General features: G+C 50.8%; 1 protein-coding gene across 1 annotated transcript in view; it reads right to left on the bottom strand.

Annotated features, from left to right (window-relative positions):
• The window catches only part of NAA15 (N-alpha-acetyltransferase 15, NatA auxiliary subunit), a 1,171,626-nt gene that overhangs the window by 466,363 nt on the left and 678,435 nt on the right, over window positions 1-26,828 (bottom strand). Inside the window, exon 12 of the mRNA XM_069631086.1 lies at window positions 13,294-13,446. Coding sequence (XP_069487187.1) covers window positions 13,294-13,446 — 153 coding nt within the window. The remainder of the gene's footprint in view (window positions 1-13,293; window positions 13,447-26,828) is intronic.

Here is a 26,828-nt window from a genome sequence, read left to right as displayed (position 1 = left end):
TGGGGGGGGGAGCAGCCCTGGGTACCAGCGACGTGAGATCTGTTCCGTCGTCGTCCGTACCCGTCAACGCCGTATCCGGCTCAGTCTCGTCCCTCAGCAGAGGGGATGAAAAGGAGGGGTGGTACGGTGGAGGAGGATGGACTTGTCTCCTCTTAGTGGCCCCTCTGACGGTCCAGGCGCCGGATTGCCAGTCGGCACGGGCAGCCTTGTCCGTATCTCTCAGGATGTGCAGAGCTTGTAGGATGTCCTCCAATCTGTCCGTCGGTGGTAGAGGCAGTTGTGACGGGAGTTTCGGGAGCGGCGTAGGGTCTTGTTCCTCCCCACCCTGCCGTTCCTAGTCTGTTCCCATGTCGCTCTCCTCATCCGCCTCATCGGGGTCTTTCCCGTAGGGCCCGATCGACGCACTTCTCAGGCACTGTCAGGTCTGAAAGCTCCTCTTCGGAAGAGATCTCCTAGTCTAGCTGGACCCCCAGTCCCCCCCCTCTTCTTGGCAAGAGGGGGGGGGGGACCTTCTCAGGGAGATGATCGGCATCTTCACGGGAGTCTCAGTGGGCACGATTGACGATTTCCCTCCGGGCAGGCAGGGAAACTCTCGCCATGGTTGATGCCTCCTGGGAACCCACATCTGCGGCCTTCACCTTGGGGGGAGGGTCAGTGTCTCGCTCCCCCTTGGCTTTCTGCGTCGGTGTCGATCGGGCCTTCTCCCGAAGTTTACCCGCTTGCTCAGACTTCCTTTTCTTCGCTGAGCCCGTGTGTTGGCTCGTGGTAGACGGCGTATGCGATTCTGCGCCCAGCCTGGCTGCCGCGGAACCCGTACCAACGGCACTCCAGGTGCCTGCGGACTTGCAGTGCTTAGCCTTCTGTTAGCCCCCGTCACCAGAGCGCCCTCAAAGTCTCAGAAGACCGCTCAGATTTCCTCTTGGGAGAAGAATGTTACCGGGGCTCACCTGCCGCTGGGTTCTTTGTCTCCAGCCACTCAGCGAGCCGCTTGCAACGGTCCTTCATGGTGCGGGCGTACATGTCCTTGCAGAACGCACAGGCCTCGTACACCTGCGAACTGACAGTGTAGGCAGTAAAGGCAGCAGGAGTGCCCATCCTCCAGGAAAACATTCTGTAGTGCACATTCTGGCCAGATCCTGAACAGAGGCGTTCAGTCTCCCTCATCTTCGGCCATGTCCACGGGGGGTAGGCCTCAAGAATCTTCTGGAATCCTCCAAGAAGCTAAGTTTGATGCAAAATTGCCCTTGAGGGGCGTAGAAGCTTCCGACAATGGGTCCCCATTAATCGGATGATGAATCGGTGGAGCTTGCGGCTCAATTTTCTGAAAAAAAAGAGAAGATTCTCTGAAAAAAGGCAAAAACGCAGTAAAAGCTCGAGAGCTATAGCACGTGGACGCCCAACACTTGAACGTGCGGTAAAAATCTGAAGAAGGCTGCCTGAGGAGGGGCTTAGGTAGAGGGCAGTCATTGGGTGGGGGCAGTATGACCCAGAGACCAGCGATTGGTTATTAGTAGAAAGACAGTTCAGAAACGAAACTGAAAACATGAATTACTTACCATAATAGCATTTCTTCTGATTGTATCCGTTTAGATTCACATGCTGTGCATATGGACTGACATCCAGTGGTAACCACGGAGTATTGCATCTTGTCTTTCGGGAACCGAAAGGGTACGTCAGCATAGGCGTGTCTGTAACACTATCCCTACCGTGACGTGTAGTGTACCCAAAATCCCTCACACGCCGAGGTCCCTCCGATTGCATTTGTTCTGCCATAAGGGAGCCCAAGGCTATTTTGAGTGAGTACATGAAGAGAGAAAGTAGTAAGACGTCTATGTTCCCTCCACCCCGAGCAGGGAGGTAAAGAGGGCGCATGTGAATCTAAGCAGATACAATCATCAGAAATGCTATTACGTTAAGTAATGCAGGTCTTCTGATGCTTGTTAATCTGCTGAGAATCACATGCTGTGCACAGACTAACGAGCAGTATCCGCAGTTGGAGGTGGGTTGTGAGAAGGAACAGGAGAGAAAAGAGGTCTTAGTACTGCTTGTCCCACTAGAGAACCATAACTAGAATGAGTGTCTAGGCAATAGTGTTTTGTAAAGGTGTGTACAGAAATCCAGGTTGCCGCTTTCCAAATGGACTCGAGGGGAACATTTGCGATGAATGCTATGGAAGCCCCAGTGCCCCAAGTAGAATGTGCTCTAGGCTTGAAGGGCAGTTTTCTCTTAGCAAGAGTGTAACAGTGTGATGCATTTGACAATCAACCTTGAGATCCCCCGCTCTAGCAGCTGCCACTGAAACAAAAAATTGGTTTGTTTCCTCAGTGGTTTCGTTCTTTCCAACATGACTGCCCTGCACACATCTAGTGCGTGTAGGCTTCTTTCGGCCATGCTAGTGGGATTCTGGAAAAAGGTAGGTAGTTCAATCAATTGGTTCACATGGAACTTTGAGATGAATTTAGGCGCAAATCTGGGATGAGCGCGCAGAACTATCTTATCCCTGTGGCTGTAACAAAGGGGTCTAGAACAGAACGGGCCTGTAGTTCGCTAACCCTTCTGATAAAAGTGATAGCCACTAGGAAGGCCGTCTTGTGTAAGGTCTTTTAAACTTACTTTATGCATTGGCTCAAAGGAAGATCCCATGAGCCTGGTTAAAACCATAAACCATAAAACCATATTTAGATCCCATCCAGGAGCTGAGTGAGAAATGGGACAATAAATCCTCTTAACGCCTTCCATAAAGGCCTTAATCACCAGCATTTTCCACCACACCACCTTCTGTTGTGATGTGGTTTAGGCTGAAAGAGCGGCCAGATGAACCTTTAGGGAATTGAAGACCAACACTGTGTCCAACAAATGGGTTAGGTACAGCACACAATGTGTGTGGGTGAGCAATCGATGGGATTGAAGCCCTTGGTATTACACCAGATGCAAAACGTTTTCATTTGCTGGCATAGTAATAACGGGTGTTAGGTTTTCTAGATTCCCCCCCGAGTATGTCCATGTACCCCTGAGGGAGCTGTACGTGTCCAAACGCTATGACTTCAGGAGCCAGGTCGCTAAATTCAGAGTTTGTGGGCATGGGTGTAGGGTCCCCCTGTCCCGAGACATGTTGTACGAGCAGGGTAGTTTTACTGGTGGGGAGAGGGACATTTCCATTAGTTGAGCGAACCAGGGTTGGCGGGCCCACATGGGGGTCACCAATAGCATGGTAACTGGTTCCTGGTGCATCTTGTGCACTATCTTGTTGAGAAGGGGTGTCGGGGGGGAGGGCGGGCGTAGATACATTTCCCTGACCATGTTATCCAGAGACAGTTCCCCTTGGAGCGATTCTAGGGGTACCTGGAGGCGTAGTCTTGGCATTGGGTGTTCTGAGTCGCAATCAGGTCGATCTCTGGGAAGCCCCATTCTGCGAAGATGTTGGGACACAATGTCTTCGTGCAGACGCCATTCGTATTCTATGGGCAGAGGGAAATCTCTGCTGAGCACGTCTGCCAGAAGATTGAGTTCCCCTGGAACATGTTGGGACAAAAGAAACATCCTGTGTTTGAGAGCCCACATCCAAATGTTTTGGGACAGCTTGGATAGCCCTGGAGAGCGAGTGCCCCCCTGTTTGTTCAGGTAATACATTGCTGTGGTGCTGTCTTTTAGAATCAGCACGGTCTTCGCTTGCAGTTGCATCTGAAAGGCCTTTAATGCCTTGAACACTGCTAATAGCTCCAGTAAATTTATATGGTTGGATGCTACTTGTGGGGACCACACACCATGCGTTGTCTGCTGAAGCAGGGGAGCCACCCCCCCCCCCACCCTGTGAGAGATGAGTGTCGCGAGAGTGGCTTCCACTGCAGGGGTCGTGAAGGTTTTGCCCTGCAAGAGGTTTTCCCTTGACCACCACTGCAGAGAGAACGAGGGTTGATGAGACAACTACCATATCTTCCCATTGTCCGCTGGCCTGACACCACTGGCTGTTTAGCCACTCTTGCATGGGGCGCATGTGCAGCCGCGCGTGGGGAAAAAAAGTATATGCATGACGCCATCATTCCTAGCAAACGCATGGCTTCGCGCACCGTCACCTCCCGACTGGCTACACATTGAGGGATCTGAAAAAGCATGTTTTGATCCTTCTCGTTGGAGGGCAAGACTAGGCCGTCTTTCGACTGGATTAGAGCTCACAGAAATCGTTTTATTTGACTGGGGACTATACTGGATTTTTTCTCATTCATAGAGAAACACAGACTGAACAGAAGGTCTACGGTCTTTTGGGTGTTCAAAAAACAAGGGTCGTAAGAGTCCCCCGTTATGAGCCAGTCGTTGGGGTAAGGGTAAACCAGGACGGATAGTCTGCACAGGTGTGCTGCTGCTACTGCCAGGACTTTTGTAAACACCTTGGCGCCTAGGCGATGCCGAAGGGGAGCACCTTGAATTGGTAATGCCTGTCCTCTATCATTAACCTTATATATTTCCGGTGAGCTGGTAACATTGAAATATGAAAGTATGCATCTTTCATGTCCAATGGTAACATGCAGTCCCGTTTCAACAGTGTGATCACCTCCTGTAGCGTTACCATGCAAAACTTTTGAGGTTTTATGAACTTGTTTGCTGGGTGCAGGTCTAGAACAGGGCGCATGGTGAGGTCCTTTTTGGGTACAAGGAAGTACACTGAATAAATACCCTTGTTTACCTGAAGAAAAGGGATGGCTTCTATGGCGTCCTTTCCCAGCAGCGCTTCCACCTCTTGCTTCATGATCTCCAGATGGTCCCGTGAGCGCGGTGGTCTGAACTGTGGAGGTCAGGCAAATTCCATGCAGTACCCATGGGCGACAGTCTTTATGACCCACTGGTCTGAAGTTATCCCCTCCCATGCCATGAGGAAAGATGTTAAGCGGCCCCCGACCGGGGTGACATGGGAGGGGACCTGGATCTGATGGTCATTTCTGACCAGAGGCTGCGGCTCCTTTAGGATTGGAGCCTCTACCTCTGGCTTTGCCGCGTCGCTGACCAATTGGTGGGTAGTATGCGGGGCTTCCTGATGTTTGTCCAGCATTAAAGTTTCCCGTGCTGTAGTTGTTCTGACTTTTACAGAACTGCCCTCAAAAGGACTTGCCTCCCCTTTGGGGGGGAAGGTTTTTGAGTAATCTGTTGCAGGAATTTAATAGTCTCATGCTTTTTTCTGGCCATTTCCAGGGCCTCATCGACCACCTTTCCGAAGAGGTTAGTTTCTTCAATACGTTTGTTGATGAGAGCGGCCTGTGTCTCGGGCTTGAAACCTGAGTTATGAAGCCAAGTGTGCCGCTTAAGTAAAGTGCCCTGGGCCAGAGACCTGCCTGCTGTTTTAGCAGTGTCCATAGTGTTCTTTACTACATTCTGGTTTACTTGCCTGCCTTCAGCCACAATGGAGAGAAGCCAGGACCTGACAGGTTCTGGGAGACCTTCCTGTACTAGGTTCGATTGAGCGTCTGCATAACTCGCCAGCAGCACAGTGTTATTCGCTATGCGTGTGGTATATGCAGCAGTCGAGGTAACCCGCTTACCTAAGGCATACAACCTCTTGGATTCTTTATCCAGGAGGTGCCTCCCCCGTAGCAAGGGGTACTCCTGCCCGTTTCCGGGTGGAAGTCACTACCAAGGAGTCGGGGGTGGCGTGCCCATTAACGTATGGAGGGTCTGAAGGAGCTGGCCGAAATAGCTTTTCCACTCTTGGGTTGACTGCCCGGGTCTGAGCTGGCGACACCAGGGAGGGGGCCAATTTGCTTTTAACAGATTTAAGGAGGGGAATGGCCTGGCCTGGCTTGGCTTGACAGGGGTTTCTCCTTAAGAATGTCCTCCACAAAGTCCTGCTCGGGTATCGCTTCTTGAGCAGTGATTTGGAAGTGAACTGCTGCCTTCCTTAAAATGGCATTGAAGGCAATTTGGTCGTCTAGAGGCGAGGCCTGGCGAGCCAGGGTGGACAGAGGAGAATCCAGGCACAGAACATCAGTGTCCTGATCTTTTTGGGGGAGCGTCCATGGGTCCGTCTCCACTTGCTGGGTTTGTTCCCAATTGTCCGTGGCATCCGGCTGGTCCTCATTGTAGCCCTGCAAGAAGGAAGGGTCTTCTTCACTTTAAATGTCCTGATAAATGTCCATCTGGACGATGACCTCATGATGGACGGGGACCAAGGGCTGATGATCTTGGAAACATGAAGCTGAATTAACATTAGGTAAATTGACAATTTTTTTCCAAGACGATCCATACACCCATCAAATTTCTCCCTTGTCAACTTAGAGGAACCAGGAGGGCCTACGTGCGGAAAAACATCTTCCGCACCTTGGCATCGAAATTTGTACCTCAGGGTGTTGGAAATAGGCTCCTGACTGTCCTCATAGGTCTTGCGAGAATCAGGGCACGATGGCGTATTTATAGATTTGCCCGTGGCCTGCCCCATGTTTTTAGACAGAGTAGGTATCAGTCCAACCGCCTAAGTAATTCTTGCCATACTGTGTTCAATCACCGCCGAATCGGCATGCGTTAGTGGGTCCGAAGGTCTATCGGTAGATCTACCGTGGCGTTAGAGGGCCTAGTGGTAGGTTTCTCACCTTGAGGCCTAGTTGTAGATTTTGGGCCTACCGGGCCTTTAGGGACCGTCGGAGCGTAGAAAGGCTGCGCTTAGACGTGTAAACCCGATTTAGAGGTAGCACCTGTGTTTGTTTTGGAATGCCCAGTCACAAAACGCTGCTGCGGATGCAGGGAAAGCTGCTGATCAGAGGAATCGGCCAAAATTTGAGACGCCCCTGCTGGCGCTTTCACCTTTTTTGGCGTACCCGTCAAAATAGGTGGAGGGGTTGTGTGTTTAGTGTGATGCATTCTTTGTACACCCCTGTCGCCGGGTGTTGTCCCTGAAGCATGGCTAGCTTCTGGCCTTGAAGGGTCATGGACGGGGCGTGGCGGATCTAGAAGTGTCCGCATCAAGGTCTATAACATCCGCAACGGATGTTTGGTCATCGGAGGTGCCCCCGTCACTTTCGGCTGGTGTGGCAGTGGCGGAAGAGGGTTCCGCCCACGACACACCATACGCGGCCCACCGCTTTACATGGTGCTCCTTACGGGTCTTAGGCCGAAGGAGTTTACAAGCAGCACACCGCTTCTCTTCGTGATCTAAGGGGAGACAAGAATTACATGTTCTGTGCTAGTCTTTCCACAGGTATCTGACCCTACACTTAGGGCAGAAACTAAATGGGAGACCTTTCCATAGCGAAAGGTATAAACTAAGATGATCAGACCTAGAGGGCAAAGAGGGGGAAAGAGGAAAGACAACGAAGATATGGCCACCCTGACCCCACTCTCCCTACTGTGAAGGCCGGCCAGAGGGCCTGGCCACGTGGATGCTTCAGGCGCCAGATATTAGGCACTGAAATCCACCGCCGTAGACAAATTCCCTGCAGTCTTAGTCGAAGTTGTTCCTGCCGTCAAAGTGATTTAAAGGAGGAATAACCAACAAATCGGTTTAAGATAAACAATGTCTCTTATGAAGAGATCAGCAATAGGGCGACCAGTTATCTGGGTGGAAAAAAACAATCTGAAGGACCTCGGCGCGTGAGGGATTTTGAGTACACTACACGTCACGATAGGGATAGTGTTACAGACACCTATGCTGACATCCCATTTCAGTCCCCGAAAGACAAGATGCAATACTCTGCGGTTACCACTGGATGTCGGACCATATGCACAGCATGCGATTCTAAGCAGATTAACAAGCATCAGAAACTGATTTTTTCTTTACCGAGGATTCCCAGCCTGATGACGGGGAATATTCATGAGCATGTGAATCCACGTCAGACCCCATGCTGGAGAACTTGCGGTGTCCCTTGATGATGGGGATGTGAGAGTAGGTATCCTCCAAGTCCAGCGACGACAGGAAATCCCCTTCTTCCAGCTGTCCTAGCACGTGCTGAAGGGTGACCATCCGAAACTTCTGGGATCTTAAGTACTTGTTCAAGCGGAAGTCCAAGATGGGCCTCCAAACGCACGTCTTCTTCCTGACGAGTAAGTACAGAGAGTACACTCCGGAGCCTTTTTGGGACAAGCTCCATCGCGCCCTTCTTCAGCATGGCCCGCACCTCCAGCAGAAGCCGAGTGACGTGGTTTTCGAGCTTGGCCACGGGCGATATGCAAGGCCACTTCCGTTGGTATTCCAGAGTGTGTTCGTGGGCCAGAGCAACCAGCACCCAACAGTCGGTGGAGATGGTCTTCCACACGCTGACTAAGTTCGCCAAACGGGTGCGCGGGTGGTAGCCCAACATCACACCTGGCTCGGTCCTGCTTCACTGTGGAGGCGCCGCCTTGGTGACCTTGGCGACGATGGCGACCTCCTCCAGATTTGCTGCGGGCCCTCTAGGCCTCCTGGGCCGATGAGCGGGACGGTTCACGGTAAAACAACGAGCTTCCGCTGAAGGACTTGAAGGATCCATAGGACTTTCATCAGGAGGTCTGAAAAGACGGCCGTTGCAGGGTGCCCAAGGCACAGGCCGTCTCGGTGTCTGCCATGATGGCCTGGAGGGACTCGTCCACAGTCTTTCCGAAAAATATTATCCCTGTCGAAAGGCATGTCCAGTACCTACGACTGCACCTCCTGGTGAACGTTGGTGGCCTTCAACCATCCCCGCTGTTGAAGGCAAACGCTGTTGCCCATTTGGCGTAATCTTGTATCGGCAATATCCATGGCCACCGTGATGGCATGATCCGATGCCACCTCGTCGTCCTATAGGATCTCCAAAGCTTCCGCTCTCCTGTCCTCGGGAATGAAGTCCAGGAGGGGAGCGATCTTAAAGCAGAGCTCCCTGTCATAACGCGCCACGATGGCGAAGGCATTGGCCACCTTGATGGTCGTCGATGCCGATGTGATGAATCGTCCGATGGCGTCCAACTTCTCCTCACTGTCTGGGGGAGAGGAAGTCGTCGACACCACAGAGCCAGAGGATTTCTTCCTCCCCACCGCCAAGACTACTGAATCCGAGGAAGACTGGGACCTCAAACACTTGAGCGCAGAGTCCGGCACCCTGTACTTTTTCGTACTGGTCCCTCTTCGCCGGGGCCGAGGACGTGTTCTTCATAAGGGACAATCCCTCATCCCAAATGTCTTCCAACAGAGGGATCGACAGCACAGTCTTCTTTGCCTCACGGCGTTGGTACAGGAACCCCTCCTTTTTCTCCTTGTGGGTCAGATGAAACAATTCCAAGGCCCTAGAGATCATGGCATGGAACGAGCCCATCTCTTTGGGCGGGGAGGCTCTTGGCAGCAGAGAAGGGAGGTCTCCTAACACACCGTCGTCCGTGCCAGTCATCGTGTCCAGGTCCGTATTCGTATCCTCCCTTGGTGGAGGGGAGGGGGGGGCGATGGGTGAAAAGGTGGTGGAGGATGCACTCTCCTCTTCTTGGTAGGCGGCGCACCCGATGGTCCCGGCAGCACAGGATCTACCAGCGCCGCGGAATCCTCAGTCGGCGGAAGGGGCATCCTCTTCTGTATCTCAGAACACAAGGTGTGGAGTGCCTGGAGAATGTCCACCAAAATGTCTGCTGGGGGTTGAGGTGGTTGCTGAGGTGGTGGTGGTAGAGACGGTGGCGGCGATGTGGTGTCCTCCAACTCCTCCACAGCTTGCATGACCTTGGTCGAGCTAGGGGCCTTCACCTTAGGGGGAGGGTCTGCGCCCGCTCCCTTTGTCCTTCTCCGACAGGTCCTTCTGGTGCTTCTCCAGAAGCTTACCCGGGTGGTCCGACTTCCTCGCCGAACGGGAACGTTGGCTCGTGGTCGAAGGTCCCAGAGACGCCGTGCCTACTCTGGCCGCCGGGGAGCCAGTCGCAATGGCAATCCCTGTGCCCGCAGTGCTTGGCCTTATGTTAGGCCCTTGTCGACGGGGCACCCTCAAAGGTCTTAGCAGACCACTCAGACTTCTTGTGGCTGGGAGAGGCATGATGCCGGACCCACCCGCAGCAGGAGCCTTGGCCTGGAGCCACCCTGCGCCGGTCCTTCATGGTGCGGGGGACCATATCCTGGCAAAACGCACAGTCTACCACGTGCGATTGGTCTGAATGCAGGCAGTAGAGGTACACAGAGTGCCCATCGTCCAAGTAGATGTTCCTCAGGCCACATCCTGGACAGAGGTGTCGAGTCTTTCTTCTCCTCTGCCATCACCACGCCGGGTAGGCCTTGAAGAAGCTTCTGGAATCCTCCAAGAAGAAATTCGATGAAAAATGACCCTTGAGGGCCGCTGAAGAATCCAAAAAACGGGTCACCGTTAATCGGATGATGGATCGATGGAGCTTGAGGCTCGATTGACCGGATAAATAGAGTACAACTCTTAGAAAAATCGCAAAACGCAGTAAAAGCTCGAGAGCTAAGCACAAGGACTCCCAACAGTTGAAGGTGCAGTAAAAAAATCTGAAGATGGCTGCCAGAGGAGGGGCTTGGGTAGTGGGCATTCATTGGCTGGGGGCAGTATGACCCAGAGGCCAGTGATTGGTTGTTAGGAGAAAGTTCATAAACAAAACTGATTTTTTCTTTACAAGGATTCCCAGCCTGACTATGGGGAATATTCATGAGCATGTGAATCCATGCCAGACCCCATTGTTAGGGAGAATTCTCATTTTATGGCTAATTTCCCTTACCTAAAGAGTGCCCCAGCAGCTTTGCTGGATTTGAAGGGTTTGTTTTTTTCTCCTGCTAAGAGTGAGACTCTTTTTCCCACTCTTAGGCATTTTTGCAATGTGTGTTCCAGGCTATTTTTGTTTTTAATGTCTATGGAGTTTCTCTCCCCTCCATAGGAACCATCTTTATTCACATGTGTTACACAGCACCCTCCGTGCCGTGACACAGGGGTGTCGTAGCGACCCCCAAACAGACTCCATACCCTGGGACTGACTACTGTCTCCCAGGGCATGTAAAGTCCCAATTGACTTTACTAGTCAATTTTTATGAACGAAACCAGTACAAACCATCTTACTATGGGAGGTACTGAAAAGAGTTAATAGTTTTCCCTTATGTTCATTTTCGAGAGGGTACCATACAATCCCTCTCTCAAAAGTTTCGGGCTGGTGGAAGTGGTTACTACCATAAATATTCAACCGCAAATATTTTCCTATGGGATTTTCCCATTTTTCGAGGCTACCACATTATCTGACAGCCTCTAACATACCGCCGGTGTATTTTAATATTAACTTTACTCCGGTAGGTTTTATTTGCCAGAACTTTAATATAACTTTTTTCTCGTGTCTTTCTCTAAACTCCTAACCCAGGTCGGGGATCCTTTGTTCGTCCTTTTGGCGAGCTTCTGCCGAGAAGCCCTCCTTTCAGTGCCACAGAGTCTGGGGTGGGTCCATTGTGTGGGAGGGGGAGTAGGACCCCTGGACATGGTTGCCTCAGCAACCCATGTCGCACTCTGCCCTGATAGGCTGGACGGTCTCCCGCCAAGATGACCACTCCACTGTGTGACTGACAGCTAGGCTGTATGAATGGGGATCTTTTTGCATAAAAGCAGGGTCCTGAGGACTGGCAGAGCAAGACGTCGCCACTGGAACTAAGAAGCCGAAGAGGAGAGAAGCCAAAGACATCTGCAACGACAACCACCGGTGAAGCCCTGCTGCAGCATCTCACCACTTTTTCTCCACACGACGAGAGAAGATCTTCATCTGCAAGAGCCTTCCTTCCCTTGAGCTGGTGGAGCAAACCAGTTTGCCAATTGCCTTCCCGGACCTGCCTTGGTCGAATCTCCCGTACCCTGTCCTTGGAGGCCAGATAGCCAGGCACCAGTACACCCGGACCGCGATTTGAAGGAGCGTACCTTTTATTCGTCAGGCAGCATCGCGGCTGGTTTCATCCCTGGGTAGTGCAGTAACTCGAATCTTCCTCCACGAGCCTCTCTTCCTCTGCTGGATCACCCGAACAGCAGGAACTACCAGGAACAACAGCCACCGCAGGAGTCACTGCTTCATTTTAAAGGTACATTATTCCGCCAGGCCGCCCTTTCTTCGCAGTAGCACTAAAGGTGTTTTAAATCTTGTACCTACCTGCTGGGTTGGCCGTCCCTCTCTCTTAAAATTGCCTTTCAACTTCTGCATCCACCTTTTCAAAATCGTTAACTAAAGACTTGACTGCAGCTACAAGAACATTTTGCTCCTGGGCTCGGGCCTGTACCATTGACTCTGGCACAGGCCTACTGACTCTGGCTACATTTGTTAGAACTGCCTTCCTTAGATTGATTCTCAACTAGAACTGTGTTGGTGCACCTACTTATAACTACCCTTTTCTTCCCCTTTCTAAACCTTATGAAATGCCATTTTGCTCAGTTTTCATTTAAGTATTGCCTATACGAATGCACTGTCTTGCTTAATCTGGTTCACAAATTTAGGTGTGTAAGAAGCTATTTCTCTATAACTTGTGCTTTCCCTCCCTTGTGAGAAATTGATAGAGTATCCCTTGTGTGTGGTTTTCACTGTGCCGTTTTGCTCAGTTTTCACTCCGTTTCACTTGGTCTACAATTTAACTAGGGAGTGTGTATATTTTTCCTCTGACTTATTTAACTTGCTTGATGACTGTGATGCATGTGTTTTATTAGAAGTGTATAAAATAAATATATATATACTTTTTAAATACAAAGCTTTGGTCAGTGTTTCCTTGTGCCATAGTACTGAAGGTCTATTGTGTAAACCCTGAATACTGCTCATCTCCCTCTTCAGATAAGCCTGGCTGCTCAACACGCTACCAAAACTGTGTAGTACAAGCTTATACCAAAGGTTGGGTTTCCTATACCTGTAGCCCGAGTTGTGTGTAGTGGTCCCAGAGAGTAATGCATACAAACTTTTCCTAACAGCGGGCAGACTCAAGGTAGCCTCGGGTTTTCTTTGTAGTCCGGCTCGATGCTGCAGCTGGGGGCTTTAGCCCTTTGTACCTAATTTTGCCCTCTACGCAACTCCTATAAAACAAGATGTAATACTCAGAGCAAACAACTACATGGCAGCCTATGGAAAGCAAGTGTTTAGTATACTTGACAATCTGCATGTGTTTACTTGCCTAGCCGCCATGTTTTAAATGTACTTACACACCAGCTCCTGACCTCTGTTTGCCCTTCAGCTCTGCCTACATTTCAGTGTGAATTTGGCTAGACCCAGTGTGTATAACCTTGTTGGCCTCTTGGAATCCTCCTAAAGCACTAGTTGTAAAAAAGCCTCCTAACAAGGACCATGTCAGGGTGGAGAAAAAATTATATGTGAACTTAAAAGCAGTCAAATTATTAAAAGAATCATTGATATTTAAAAACATACCCTTGTAAACTTTGAACACATTTCTTCTGCTTCCTTAATCATATTGGCTTTTAGCATATACTTTGCACATTTGGAGTTAATAAATCTGTCTGCTGTATCCAAGGCCTGAGCTTCATCCATCCACTTGGCAGCTTCTTTAATATTTCCTGCATGCTTTACGGAAAAAGACAACTTTTTAGTAGAAGCAATGGGACAATTACCAACAATGATTTAACAGAAATAAAATTCCTAAAAGACAACAGTCAATGCCCTCCAAAACCCCATTCCAAAATTTTATACATGGAATGTAAATTATAAGTTACTCACCGTAGTGACTAACATACTCTTAGTCCCCTTTCCTCCATACTGCATGTGCGGCCCTTCCTAGGAACAGGAGACGGAACCTTTTTCACCAGAAAAAATCTTCCCCTTTAAATTTAGAGGCGCACAGGGGTACGGCCCTGGGAGAATGTGCTGCTCTGACTCTGCCCTCCGGCGCCATACCTCAGTCCCTATAGACGCGTCGACAATAGATTTAATATTGCCTAATGACACCAGTTTTATTAGGGGGGAGGATGGTGGGACGTATGGATGAAAGGGGACTAAGGACTAAGTTAGTCACTACGGTGAGTAACTTATAATTACTCTTACTTCCTGTCCCCTTTCCTCCAGACTGCATGGGCGATTACAACTGAGTAGTCCCAGGGTGGAGAGGAGACCATCCTTAAGCAAACAGGTTTATAAGAACCGCCTGTCCTAAAGCTGCACCTGATCTAGAGCCAGCATCCAAACAGTAGTGCTTGCAGAAAGCCGACGGGGTGGCCGGAGGTGGCTGCCCTGCTTATGACTTGCCTGGGGACATGCCGTTGGAATGCGATGGCCGTTGCCTTGGCTCTGACCGCATGGGCGTGCATGTTGGCCAGAAGTGGCTAATGCTGTCCCTCGTAAGATTCCTTGATTACAGAGACCAGCCATTGCGCTAAGGAGGCCTTTGAGGCCTGGTACCCCGGTCTAGAACCACCAAAAGTGACGAACAGTGTGTCAGACTTGCAGAAGTCCATGGTCCTATCCAGGTAGAATATCAATGCCCGCCTGACATCAAGGCAGTGCAGAACTCTATGCCTCGTCTTTAGGCTCTGCAAAGTACATAGGCAGAACTATTTCTTCGTTCAGGTGGAAAGCGGTAGGAACGCTGGGTGTGTCTGCAGGACTTCTTAATCCTCGTGAAACTTAGTATAGGGTTCTGAGGTGACCAGTGCCTGTATTTCGCTGACTCTGCGAGCCGAGGTGAGGCCGACTAACAAGGCAGTCTTGATGGTGACCAGCCTGATCCAGCGGATGCCATCAGTTCAAATGGTTTGTGCGCCAGGGCCCCCAAAACAATGTTGAGGTCCCACACCGGGCGTGGCCTTTCAATGGGCGGGTAGAGTCTGGCGAGTCCCGTCAAATGTTTCTTGACAATAGGATTGGAAGAGAAGACTTCCTCCTCCGAGTTTCTGTAGGCAGCAATGGCTGCCAAGTAAGTGCGTCAAGTGTCTACCTGCACTCCCGAAATGGGCGAGGTGCGCCGAGAAGGAGAGCACATCATCCAGTGTACCTGCCAGGGGGGCGATATTCTTCGAGTCTACCTAGTGGCAGAACCTGGTACACTTGCTCTTATATTGGGCCCTGGTAGATTTGCTCCTCGCGCCCTGTATGTATGATCTCTAGATTTGCCTGGGAAAGGCTGAGGTGCCTTAGCGTGACCTGCTCAGGAACCACGCTGTAAGGGCTAGTTTCTGTGGCGCGGAGTGGAGGTCCCTGCCCTCTGCTGCGCCAGAAGATGTGCTGGGCCCGTCAGAAGCTGAATGGGTGGTCTTTCCGAGAGGCTGAGCCGCTCCGAGAACCATGGCCTGGCTGGCTACCATGGAGCTATTAGAATGACTCTGATGTGGCGAGACTTCTTGATCTGCATATCACCCTGTGTATCAGCGGTGTGGGGGGAAGGCGTATGTGGTCATGCCATTTCACTAAATCTGAAATGCGTCGTCCAGGGAGCTGGGGCCTTGTCCCCGACAGGAGGCAAACTCTTGGCTCTTCCTCTTCTCCCAGGAGGCCAAGAGGTCAACCTGGGGGTGTCGCCATTTGCTGAAGATCTCCTGCAGCACAAGGTTGTTCAGTTGCCACTCGTAATTGTCCGCCCCCAGTCTGCTGAGCCGGTCTGTCTCCAGGTTGGATTCCCACGGCCGTGAGGTAGATGTTCTCCAGGGCCCATTCCCAGATACTGACTGCCAGTCTGCACAGTGGAGGGGACCTGGGTCCTCCCTGCCTGTTGACATAGAACATGCTGGTCGAGTTGTCTGAATGAGAACGACCTTGCCCTCAATAACCAGAAGGAAGGCTCTGAGCGCAAGCCAGATGGCCTTCAGTTCCAGCCAATTGATGTGGTACTCCTGCCAGGTCCAGGTGACATAAACGCAGTGGTTGTCCAGGGTGGCCCCCCATCCCTCGAGGTAGGAGTCTGTAGTGATGGTGACCTGTGGGGTAGGTTGCCAGAATGGCTTGCCTGTCCACAGGTTGCAGTCCCTGGACCACCATGTGTGGTCCGCGTGAGTAACGTTGATCATATCCCCCTGAGAGACTCGCTCCTGGTTCCATGACGCTGCGAAGTGCAGCTGTATGGTCCTCATCCTGAGTCTGATGTGGAGGACAGCCAATAGGACCGCTTCCATGAAACCCAGTAGGTGTTGTACCACCAAACCAATGTCACTTCTCTGCTCAGGAAGTGTGCTGCGGCCCGCTTGATTGCCGTGATCTTGTCTTCCGAGGAAGAAACACTGAGACAGTGTCCCAGATGAGGCCCAAGACAGTCAGTCTCTGCGTAGGCTGCAGCTGTGACTTCTTGAGGTTGAGTGAGAAGCCCAGATAGTGCAGTATGCTCATTGGAGCATGGGAAGTGTGGTGCACCACTTCTGGAGATATCGCCCTGACGAGCCAGTCGTCTAGGTACGGGTAGATGTGGTGGCCCTGGGGAGGGACGCCACTGAGTTCATGAGCCTGGTAAAGACCCTGGGAGCGGAATTGAGGCCGAAAGGAAGTACCTTGTATTGGAAGGGAATAGTTTCTTACCTGTAACTCCATTTCTCCAGCATTGGTATCTTTCATGGATTCACATGCTTAGAATATTCCCCGTCGTCAGGCTGGGAATCCCCGGTACCTTATATAGACCCTTTCCCGTAGGAAAACTTTTTCGACGCTTATGTGTCCTATCCACCTCGTTTTGTATCATGCGTGCCCGCGCCGTCAGGGCGTCATGATATAAATACAGGACCCGCCCCCACGCTCCCTCAGATTTCGGCCCCCAAAGTAGTGGGGGATCCAGTTTGCATGCCCAGGGGAGGCAGGCGGGTGCACACCTGTCTGGCCCAATACGGGGCCACCAGAATCACCCGGCATGGGTACTTGAGGATCCATTGCAACGTCCTCCGGATAAGAGGAAAAGGAGGGAATGCGTACAGGAATTTGTTCGTCCATGGGAAGGAGAACGCATCCCCCAGTGAGCCCTGCTGAGGCCATCTGCTTGCATACTGCGGGCATTTCCTGTTGTCCTTCGTCGCGAACAGATCGATGGAAGGATGTCCCCACTTCTTGAATACGTGTTGTAGTTGCTGGTCGTTCAGCACCCATTCGTGAACTTCGTTCATTTCCCTGCTGAGGGCATCGGCCTCCACATTTCTCACCCCTGGCAGGTGGAACGCCAAGATTAGCATGTTGTGCTGCAGGGCCCAATGCCAGATTTTCTGTGCCTCCGTCGACAGGGACCTGGAACGTGTTCCTCCTTGTTTCCTTATGTAAAACATTGTAGTCGTGTTGTCCGTCATGACACGCACCACAGAGTCTCTCAGTTGAGGAAGAAAAGATTTTAGAGCCCACCGCACTGCTCTCAGTTCTAGCAGGTTCATATGCAGCGAGGACTATTGTAACGACCACCGGCCTTGTACCTGTAACGTATCCAGATGAGCTCCCCATCCGCTCAGCGATGCATCCGTCACCACCGTCTTCTGGAACTCCGGTTCCACCAGAGGCATTCCTTTCGTTAGATGAGTAGAAGCTCTCCACCAGCGGAGTGCTTGTACCAGTTGTTCGTCGATGACCAGTCTGTCGGACCAGCGACCTTGGCTCTGCGCCCAACGGTCCGCTAGAAATTCCTGGCAAGGCCTCAAACAGACGGCAGTTGTTTATCAACGGAATGCAGGATGACATGGTCCCTAGCAGGGACATGTATTTGCGCACCGACACCCTGGTACCGCATCTCCATTCCGACGGCTTGCTTTGTAGCTTCTGTATTCTTTCGCTCGACGGTCTTACAAGGCTTGTGTGCGTATGAAACTCCGCTCCTAGAAAGACCAAGGTCCTCGAAGGCTCTACGGAGGACTTGCTGAAGTTTATCGCGAAGCCCAGTTCCTGTAAGAGGGACATCGTGGCCCACAGACTGTTTCGTGTTTGTTCCATGGACGAACCTCTGACCAGCCAGTCGTCTAGATAGGGATAGACATGGTGGCCGTCCTTCCTTAAATGGGCCGCTATAGGGGCCAAACACTTGGTGAACGTCCTGGGGGAGGACTTGAGACCGAACGGGAGGACCTTGAACTGAAAATGCTTTCACCCGACGACGAACCTTAAATATCTCCTGTGTCGTGGACGTATTGGGATATGAAAATACGCGTCTTGAAGGTCTAGCGACGACAGGTAATCCATGGGTTGCACTGACCTGATAACCTCTTGGAGCTTTAGCATTTTGAATTTTGAGCTCTTTAGCCATTTGTTGAGTACCCTCAGGTCGAGAATGGGTCTCCATTTTCCATTTGGCTTCTTGACAACGAAGAACCGGGAATAAACCCCTTGTTCTTCCTGTGCCACGGGAACCCGTTCTACCGCTCCTTTTTGCAGCATAAGCGCCACCTCTTGTCGTAGAACTCGAAGGTGGGGCTGGGCCGAAAACACTGGCGGAAGACTTGGAGGCTTGTTTTTGAATTGTAGCGCATGACCCATGCGAATCGTGTCCAGAACCCATCGATCTGTGGTGATGCATTTCCATTGGTCGATATGATGAGACTCGACCCCCCCAGGACGTTCCGAAGGCCGTCATTGGTTGCTGGTTTGCTTGTCCTTCGTCGACGAGGGACCCGAGCCGCGTCGTCTGGAGGCCTGAAAATCTCTGCCTCTACGTGCCGACTGGGATGCAAGTCTGTAACCTTGTGAGGAGTATGAGGGCCTGTTAAATCCACGGTCCCTAGAGGCTCCAAAGCGGGAGTTTCCGGAAGCACCCCTGAAGGGGCGAAAAGAGCGAAAACTTCTACCTGTCTGGAGGGCGCCGAGAGACCTAGCGGTATCCGTGTCTTCCTTCATCCCCTTCAAGGCGTCATCTACCTTGTCTCCAAACAGATGTTCTCCTTCACATGGCATGTCCAGGACTTTGAATTGGACTTCAGGTCTGAAAGTAGTACATTTTAGCCACGCTTGTCGACGTAGTACTACGCCATGATTAATTTGTTTCAACCCAGACTCTGCTAGGTCCACCGCAATATTAATTGCATGGTTCGAGGCCTCCTCACCATCTCGTACTAGCAACATGGCTGCTTTTCGATGTTCTTCCGGCAGATGTTCTAGGATAGGGGCTAGTTTATGCCACATTTCCCTATCGTATCGTGATACAATCGCCAAGGAGTTGGCTGCTCTTACCGTCGTGGCGCCGACTGAGAGCACCTTTTTTCCAAAGGCGTCCTGCCTCCTGGCCTCGCTTTCTGGTGGGGTTGAACATTTTTGCTGTACTCTGCCTTCCGAGCCGCCGATACCACAGAGTCTGACAGAGGCTGTGATGTTAGACATTTTGGAGTGGACTCCGGCGCTTTAAACTTTTTCTCAATACGCCCCTTAATAGCCGGCTCCGAGAACGGATGACGCATCGTCTTGAGGCCTTCTTGCCACACGTGGTCCAGGATTGGGATGGCAAATACCGATTTCCTCCTTTGACCCATGTGCTCAAAAAGAAAACAGTGTTTCTTTTGCTCCTCAGGAATTAAGCCGAACTCGGAACACGCTTTTCCCATCATTGCGTGGAAGGCTCCCACATCATCCGGAGGAGATGGTTGTGCCTGGTTCCTCGTAGACTCTACCTCTACATCCGAATTCCATGTTGGGTCTCTCGACGGCGACAGGGAAATGTCCGACCCTGAGTCACCTCGTATAGAATCGGACTCCGATAGCTCACCCTCCTCCTGCGCTCGAGGACGATCCTTCACCACCTGGGAGGCCGACGGGCTTTTGGTCGTCGAGCGGGCTGCTTGAGCTTGCTCGTCGACGGAAGGTGCAGAAAATAGCAACGATGAAGTGCCAGGCTGAGGGATCTGCGTATCCAGACGCTGCAGGAGCTTCTGAAGTGTATTAAGCACATCCAGAGACAAAACCGTCTGGGGGGTCAGCAACGTCGAGGATAGAGGGACCACACCCCCACTCGCACTCGTCGTCGACGTATTGGAAGGCCGTAAGCCCAAGTCCGACGGCTGCATAACCCTGTCACATTCTCCTTCCGCCGACGTCACCGACAAGGCCGTGTCTGGGTGCAGTAGGACCTCAGGGGGGACCGGCTCACAAACCTCTGGCTGCCAGGCCATAGATTGAGTCACCGTCGACGAAGGAATCCCCACCGCTGCTGCCTGAATAGTAATAGGCATCGTCAACGACACCGGGGTCAACGAGCAAGTAGCCGGCACCGAGCCTTTAGACTTCGTAGCTGATTTCGTTGCCGACTTCCCGGCTGAAGGGTCTCGACTCACGGAAGACCTAGGATGGTCCCCTGAGGAGGGTTTTGATGCCGCTTGCCTCTCCGTCTTAGAGGATGAGGAGGAGGAGGATTTTTTGTGTGATGAGGAAGACCCCGCATGCTTCCCCGTATGCTTGTCCGCAGGGCATTTTTCGACAGGCCGCACCTTCTTCGAGGGAGGTTCCGACCTGCTCCTGGAGGCCATGGAGCCAACTTCTGATGCCGGATAGGCACCCGCTCCGTCGTTAAGCCAGTCGACCAACCTTCTTTTCCGGTCTTTAAGGGTTTTTTGGGAGAAACCCTGGCATATCTCGCATGTATCCGCCGTGTGGTGCGGGTGGAGACAGTAGATACAATCCATGTGAGCATCACCTTCATAGACTTTTTTGAGTCCACATGTCGCACAAGGGCGAAATAAAGCTTTTCCTGACATATTTTATCCAGAATGTAACGTCGCCGAAGCGAAAATACAACCTAATTTCGACTAGCAGTAACCACGAGGATCCCACTACTTTGAAAGACGGTTGAAATCTGAGGGAGCGCGGGGGCGGGTCCTGTATTTATATCATGGCGCCCCGACAGCGCGGGCACGCATGATACAAAACGAGGTGGATAGGACGCATAAGCGTCGAAAAAGTTTTCCTACGGGAAAGGGTCTATATAAGGTACCGGGGATTCCCAGCCTGACGACGGGGAATATTCTAAGCATGTGAATCCATGAAAGATCCAATGCTGGAGAAATGGTAGCCCATGATCCTGAATCGGAGAAAGGAACGATGGGGCTGCCAAATCGGGACGTGTAAGTTCACGTCCTTCGGGTCTAGGGAGCACATCCAGTCTCCCTTGCACAAAGTCGCTGCAATTAAAACCGGCGTAATCATCTTGCATTTTTGTAGAGGTAGTGAGAGATTGAGGGTGGAAAGATCCAGCACAACTCTCAGGCCCGTCTGGTTCTTTTTCTGAATGGTGAAATTCCTGGCGTAGAAGCCCAAGCCTCGCTGGGAGGCTGGGACTTCCTCCACTACTTGGCTCTCGACGAGCAACCAGATCTATGCCAAAAGAGTTGCTGTCCCAATCTGTGGGACTGGAGGGGAAGAGGGAGGAGAGGTTGGGATGTGTAGGCTATGGAGAGGATCCAGGGGTCTGCAAAATTCTGGTGACAGAAGTGTGCATGGAGAGCAAGCCTGCCCCCACTGGAGACACGTGGACCTGGAGGGGCGTGTCATGCCTTCTTTCCCTCTGAGGCTGTTGCAGAGGAAGAGGACTGGAAAAAGCCCTTACTCCACTCCCCGCCCCCCCTTCTTGTTGCTTGTGCCGATGTGGAGTTGGCGAACGGTCCGGCTGCCTGGACCTCTGTTCTTGGAAGCTGCGGAACCCTCCATATGTATGGCCCTTGTCCGAGCGCTGCTACGACTGGGTGTGGCCTTTGTAAGGATGGATAAAGATTTTGCCGTTTGCGAGCAGTTTTTCTTTTTATCCAGCTCCTCGTCCATGGTGGAGTGAAAGGTCACCCCCCCCCCACCCCTCGAACGGCAAGATGCGTTCCTGGACATCCGGGTTAAATTTAGTAGCACAGAGCCAGGCCGTGGTTCCCATGTCTGTGGCAATGCAGATGACCCGGCCAGAGGTGTCAATGTGGGCCACGGTGGACTCCATGAGGTCTTGAGCCACCATCTTGGCCTCTGCCAGTCCTGCCTTGAATCGTGATTGGCTCTGAGCCGGAAGCTCTGGGGGAAATCCGGAATGTTCCAACAAGGCCTCTGGTTAACGGCTGCCAGCATGTCATCCGCATTGGCTTGACAAAGATGCAGAGATGCTTTGGAATACAGCTCGTTTCCGTACGTCTCCAAGATCTTCTCCTTGCCAGCAGTGCCGCAGACGAGGAAGCCGAGGACGACTGCGGCTCGGAGTAGAGTGATGCAGCAGCAATCACAGAGGAGTGGGGCTGAGGATGGGCTCCTAGCAAGAGTGTATCCCTCTTCCATCTGCCTGTACTTGGCGTCCAAGCGTCGATTGACTGGTTGGACCGAGAGAGGCTTGAGCCAGTACGTTTTGGCCAAGGCAACAATGTCCTTTTGCATCAGGATCCCCGTTCTAGCTGCGGGACATAGTGTGAGAACTTTGCCGAGGACACCCTCTGCTGGTTGCTCGACCTCTGGTTTAGGAAGGCCCAGGTACTCCTCCAGCTCTGCAAGATGTTTGTGGAAGGCCTTGACTTGACGGTGTGTCAGGGTCCTCTTCGTTTGTGTCCACCTGGTGGTTCAGTTGGTCTGGCACCGGTGGACGGGTGCTGGGAGCCGAAGGCTGAGGTGTGGAGACCAGAGCTGGAGGCTGGTACGGAACCGCCTAAACTATTGGTTGGGGTGCCGGACCAGGTAGTGGAGGCTGCACAGGGGCCTGTGGCACCGGAGCCATTGGATGGAGCATGTCCCGGGTGACGTCTATGGGGATGACCCCCCACGCCCCATCCGAGGAAATTTCATGAGCCAGAGGAACCTTTCAAAGAACCTGTCCTCACAGGCCGGAGGGATGGGAGGTGATATTAACGGGCTAGCGGGTGGCTGCTGGAGCCGTTGCGTGCCCTGCACATAGGGACGCAGCAGGAACCTACCCTGCGCAAATGAAGAATAGGCTGTATGCCACATACCTGGTTGACACAAGTCCCACCTTGACATTCGTTACTCCACCTCCTCCCTTCCTTGGTTCTGTATCGGCAGGGTGTCTAATGTCTGGCACGCCGGCCATTTTGACGAGCTGCCTTCCACATGCCTGCGTCGTGTTGCTTTACTCACTGAGCCCAGCCTCGTACAGGACTCTTGAGTGTTGATCATGAGGCCTACCCTGCTCCTCAGGCCGGGACCTGGTAGGCGTTTTGCCCTCAGCTGATCTGCCGGTAGAGCTGAGTATAGGCGCCCCCTCAGACATGTTGCCAGTACTAGGGCGTGGAGAATCGGATAAAGACCCGGTAACAGAACCTTCCGGTCTCTCAGCAGTGTTACCGGGATGATCCACTGACCCCTCTCGGCCTGCCGGTCGGTAGCTAGTTTACCCTCGGTACTCGTGCGGGTATGAGAACCTGAGCTGTTCCTCCCGCCCGGGCGAGTCCTTGGGAAGGAGTCTCCTTTGCGGGGTGCGCTGGAAAAGAACGGCCCTACCTTGGGCCTGGATCGATGATTGACTAAGTCCTTTAGGTCCTCTGGAGGCGATATCTGGAAGAGTTCAGTCTCCCGTCCCTAGGAAGGGATGCCTAAGCAGTATGGAAGAAAGGGGATGGGATTTAAGAGTAAGGCAAACATGGATTCCTTTTGAAATCTATATTAATGTCATACTTCAGCGTATGTGGCTCAACTATGTTCTCCTTAAAATCAATAATACCCTCTCACTAATAGCCCACAGTGAGAGCATTTGTGAACATACTAGTGTTTTATGTTATGTATTTTAATATTTTTGTATGATAATCTAGGTGTATTCATTTTAAACACATTGATTCGTATTAAATTGTAGTATGTATCAACAGTGTAATAGGGGTCTGTCAGTTCAGACTCCTTAGATTCCCTGGTTATTGTGGATGTGTTTCTTTGGGGATACATTGGGGTATCGGATTTTTTACAGTATTCACTTTTACCCCAGACTACTGCACAGTTGTCACTGCCCTGCCACACCTGGCACGCACACATTCTTCACATAAGCACATCAGCAACTGTGTATCTAACATTGCAAGCATTAACAACCATCATGGCGTAGTCTCCTTTAACCACAGCCTACCATACAGGGGTCGCGGCCCTGCCACACCGGCACACAAGCAAATCACTGCATTCGCTACCATAAATGCAAGTCAACCAACCATTCAGTGCTGAGTATTCTCACAGCCTGTTGGCAATTAGAATCCTGTGGGGGCAACCATCTACAACATCACCAAAACACTCAGACCACAACTCATCATCACCATGTTCCCTAGAAGACCTTCAAAAGCATTGAAAGAAAAGAAACTAGCACAACAAAACACAAAAACAAACAAAACCACTAGAGAGGCCACACGTCATAGCACACAATGGGTTGATCAGACCCATGTCCATGTCATTGAAAAGAAAAAGCATGCATGCGATGGAATAGACAAATTAACATGCACAACATTTTTTAGGCCAAACAAAAATACATTAATTCATCAAACTCCCTTAATTGCACACCTGTACTTCAATAAATGTAATCATTCTCACAAATGTAATCATTCTCAAATACATGAGAACAAGCAGTGTCTCACAGACCACGAGTATCTGCTCAAGGCAGACAATCGGTATTACCGTCACTGTAACTGGGCTGAACGGCAGCATGTAAAATTATACTACACATCGGGAGAACATGTAGGAGGCATCCTTCCAGCTATACTCAAATAACGTGGATGACTAACGGTCACTGATGGAAATGCAGGAAACTCCAGGCTCCATGGCATTCCACATTCCATCCCAGGTAGCTGGTGCAAACACCATGTCCACTGCCTTCTCAAACAGAGCAGGCTCTTTAATCGGCTTATTGATAAGGGAGGCCTGCGTCTCAGGTATGAAATCAGAGTTCTTCAACCAAGCATGGAACTTTAAAAGAGTCCCTTCTGCTAACAATTTGCCAGTTGTCTTAGGGGCATCTAACTTGTTTAAAATATTTTGAGTGACTTATACTTAGTTTATTCATTTGTAAAGCGCACCTAACCCAAGGGTATGAAGGCGCATATGTTACAACAGTGAGCACATAGATGAATATGGACAGTCAAAGCATTACATGTAAAGACAATGGTGATATATACAAGTACAAGGGAGATACAGTGGTACCGTTACATATAGAGATAAATAGGCTGAAATACACAATAGTAAGATTAAAAAAAAAAAGAAAAAACCGAAGATTACGTTGATCCAGAGACAAGATACAACCGATAATTACAGTGATCCAGAGACAAGATGACAGCCTACTCTTGTGTAAGGAGCCAATTTTTTTCTTATTTTTGAAACAGAAGGAAGGAACGTCCCGGAGATGTGTATGTAATGAGTTCCAGAGTTTTGGGGCTTGTACAGGGAAGCTACTGCCTACTGATTTCTGGAGGTTGAATCTAGAGATTCGTAGACAGTTCTGGTGGGTTGCTCTAGTGAGACGGGTAGAGGTGTTCTTGGAGATTTTGCACGTCAGGTATTGAGGTGCTAAATTAGCCAAACATTTATGTGTAAATCCTAGTACTTTACTGGAAATTCGGCTCTTAATGGATAGCCATTTTAGGTTGCGTCTAGAGGCCGAGATGTGATGCGATTTAGCAATGTTGAGGGCCGCTTTGATGGCATTGTTTTGGAGTGTTTGCAGCTAAGTTTATTTTTGGAAGTACCTAAACAAAGGGTCTTACAATAATCAAGTTTGGCGAGGATAAGAGCTCTGGCTAGAGTCAGGGTCAACAGGGGCAACAATGTTTATGGGCCTACTTGTGTTTAAATAAACCAGTACCCGCAGAGTACTGACTGCACGTCTGCACTGCTCTCTGCTACTCCACGCTCAGCTTTCATCTTTGGATTTACCGCTATTCTTCAAGCAAACTGGACTTTGTCATCTTGCTGAGTACTACTGATTTTTCAAGCCACTGAAGTTGTTACTTGTTTTCTTCACGTAATTTAATAAATACTCTTACATTTAGATTGGTGGCCACTCCCCCTTTAACCTTCAAAATCAGCTCCTGCGCGTGCGCACCAAGCCAAGTACCCGCAGAGTACTGACTGCTGAGCCGGGGTGCAGCATGTCAGCGTGTTACTCTGCCGGCGGGCTTCGAGTTTCTGTTTTCCTCCCAAGTCTTCCTTGCCTTTTAGACAACTCCATTGGCAAGTGATCTTGAATTGCTCTCCCACGGAAGCCTGAAGCTGATACTGATACGGCTAATTTTATTTTCTGCTCGGCTTTCATTATACTTTCAAGGAAATTAATCGGCTCACTGCCGGCATACCTCGTATTCTGAGTCATTTGACTCGGCGCCAAAGCTTGACGAAATCCCCAATAAGCACAGGCTTGCCCAAAATAGGGTCTGCCACTAAGAAAAACATTGGGTTTTCGCCCGACATTCGACATTTTATGTTGAATTCGGATTCCACCGGAGCGGTTTCTTTAAATGGCCAGCTGTTAAATGCTGCCTCTAGTGTTCCAACCCATCTGCGTGCTCCTGATCAACTTGCTGTCTCTTCTTGCTGAAGCAACAATGCAACGTTGCAGTTCACTTTCATCTAGCCCGCTAAATGCGGAGCTCTTCCATACGCCTAGCTACCTACCTGAATTTTCTATGGAACCGCCAGTTAGCAATTTCATGCAACCTTCTCCGAATTGTGCTCCGCATGCATAATAGTGACAGGTGGCGACACCTTCGTTTGAGAAAAATTCAGCTCACAATCCAGTAGCACTTCCTCTTTCTGACCACTGCAATCTAACTTTTCCTCTCCCATTACAACTTTCTTCCTCTACCCAATCGACAGATCCAAATGTTTCTGGTTCTATCCCATACCAAACACCCCATTCTAATGATGCAAACATTTCAGCTTTCTAAATCCCCTGAGCTATATCCAACCGATGCACCTGAAGACATCATTTCACCTGGCAAGTCCGAATCATCTTTAGTAGCTTCATTCTCTAAAATCACTCCCACGTCCCTCTTTGGGATTTCATTCCATCTCCAACCCTGCCTTAGAAGCTGCTTTAATAGCTATTAACACAAGCATCTTTACTCTAACCAAACAGT

Source organism: Ambystoma mexicanum, chromosome 6q (assembly GCF_040938575.1).
Source record: "Ambystoma mexicanum isolate Mex_15411 chromosome 6q, UKY_AmexF1_1, whole genome shotgun sequence".
Lineage (NCBI taxonomy): Eukaryota > Metazoa > Chordata > Amphibia > Caudata > Ambystomatidae > Ambystoma > Ambystoma mexicanum.
Note: the sequence above shows the minus strand (reverse complement) of the source record. Positions and strands in the feature narration are given on the sequence as shown.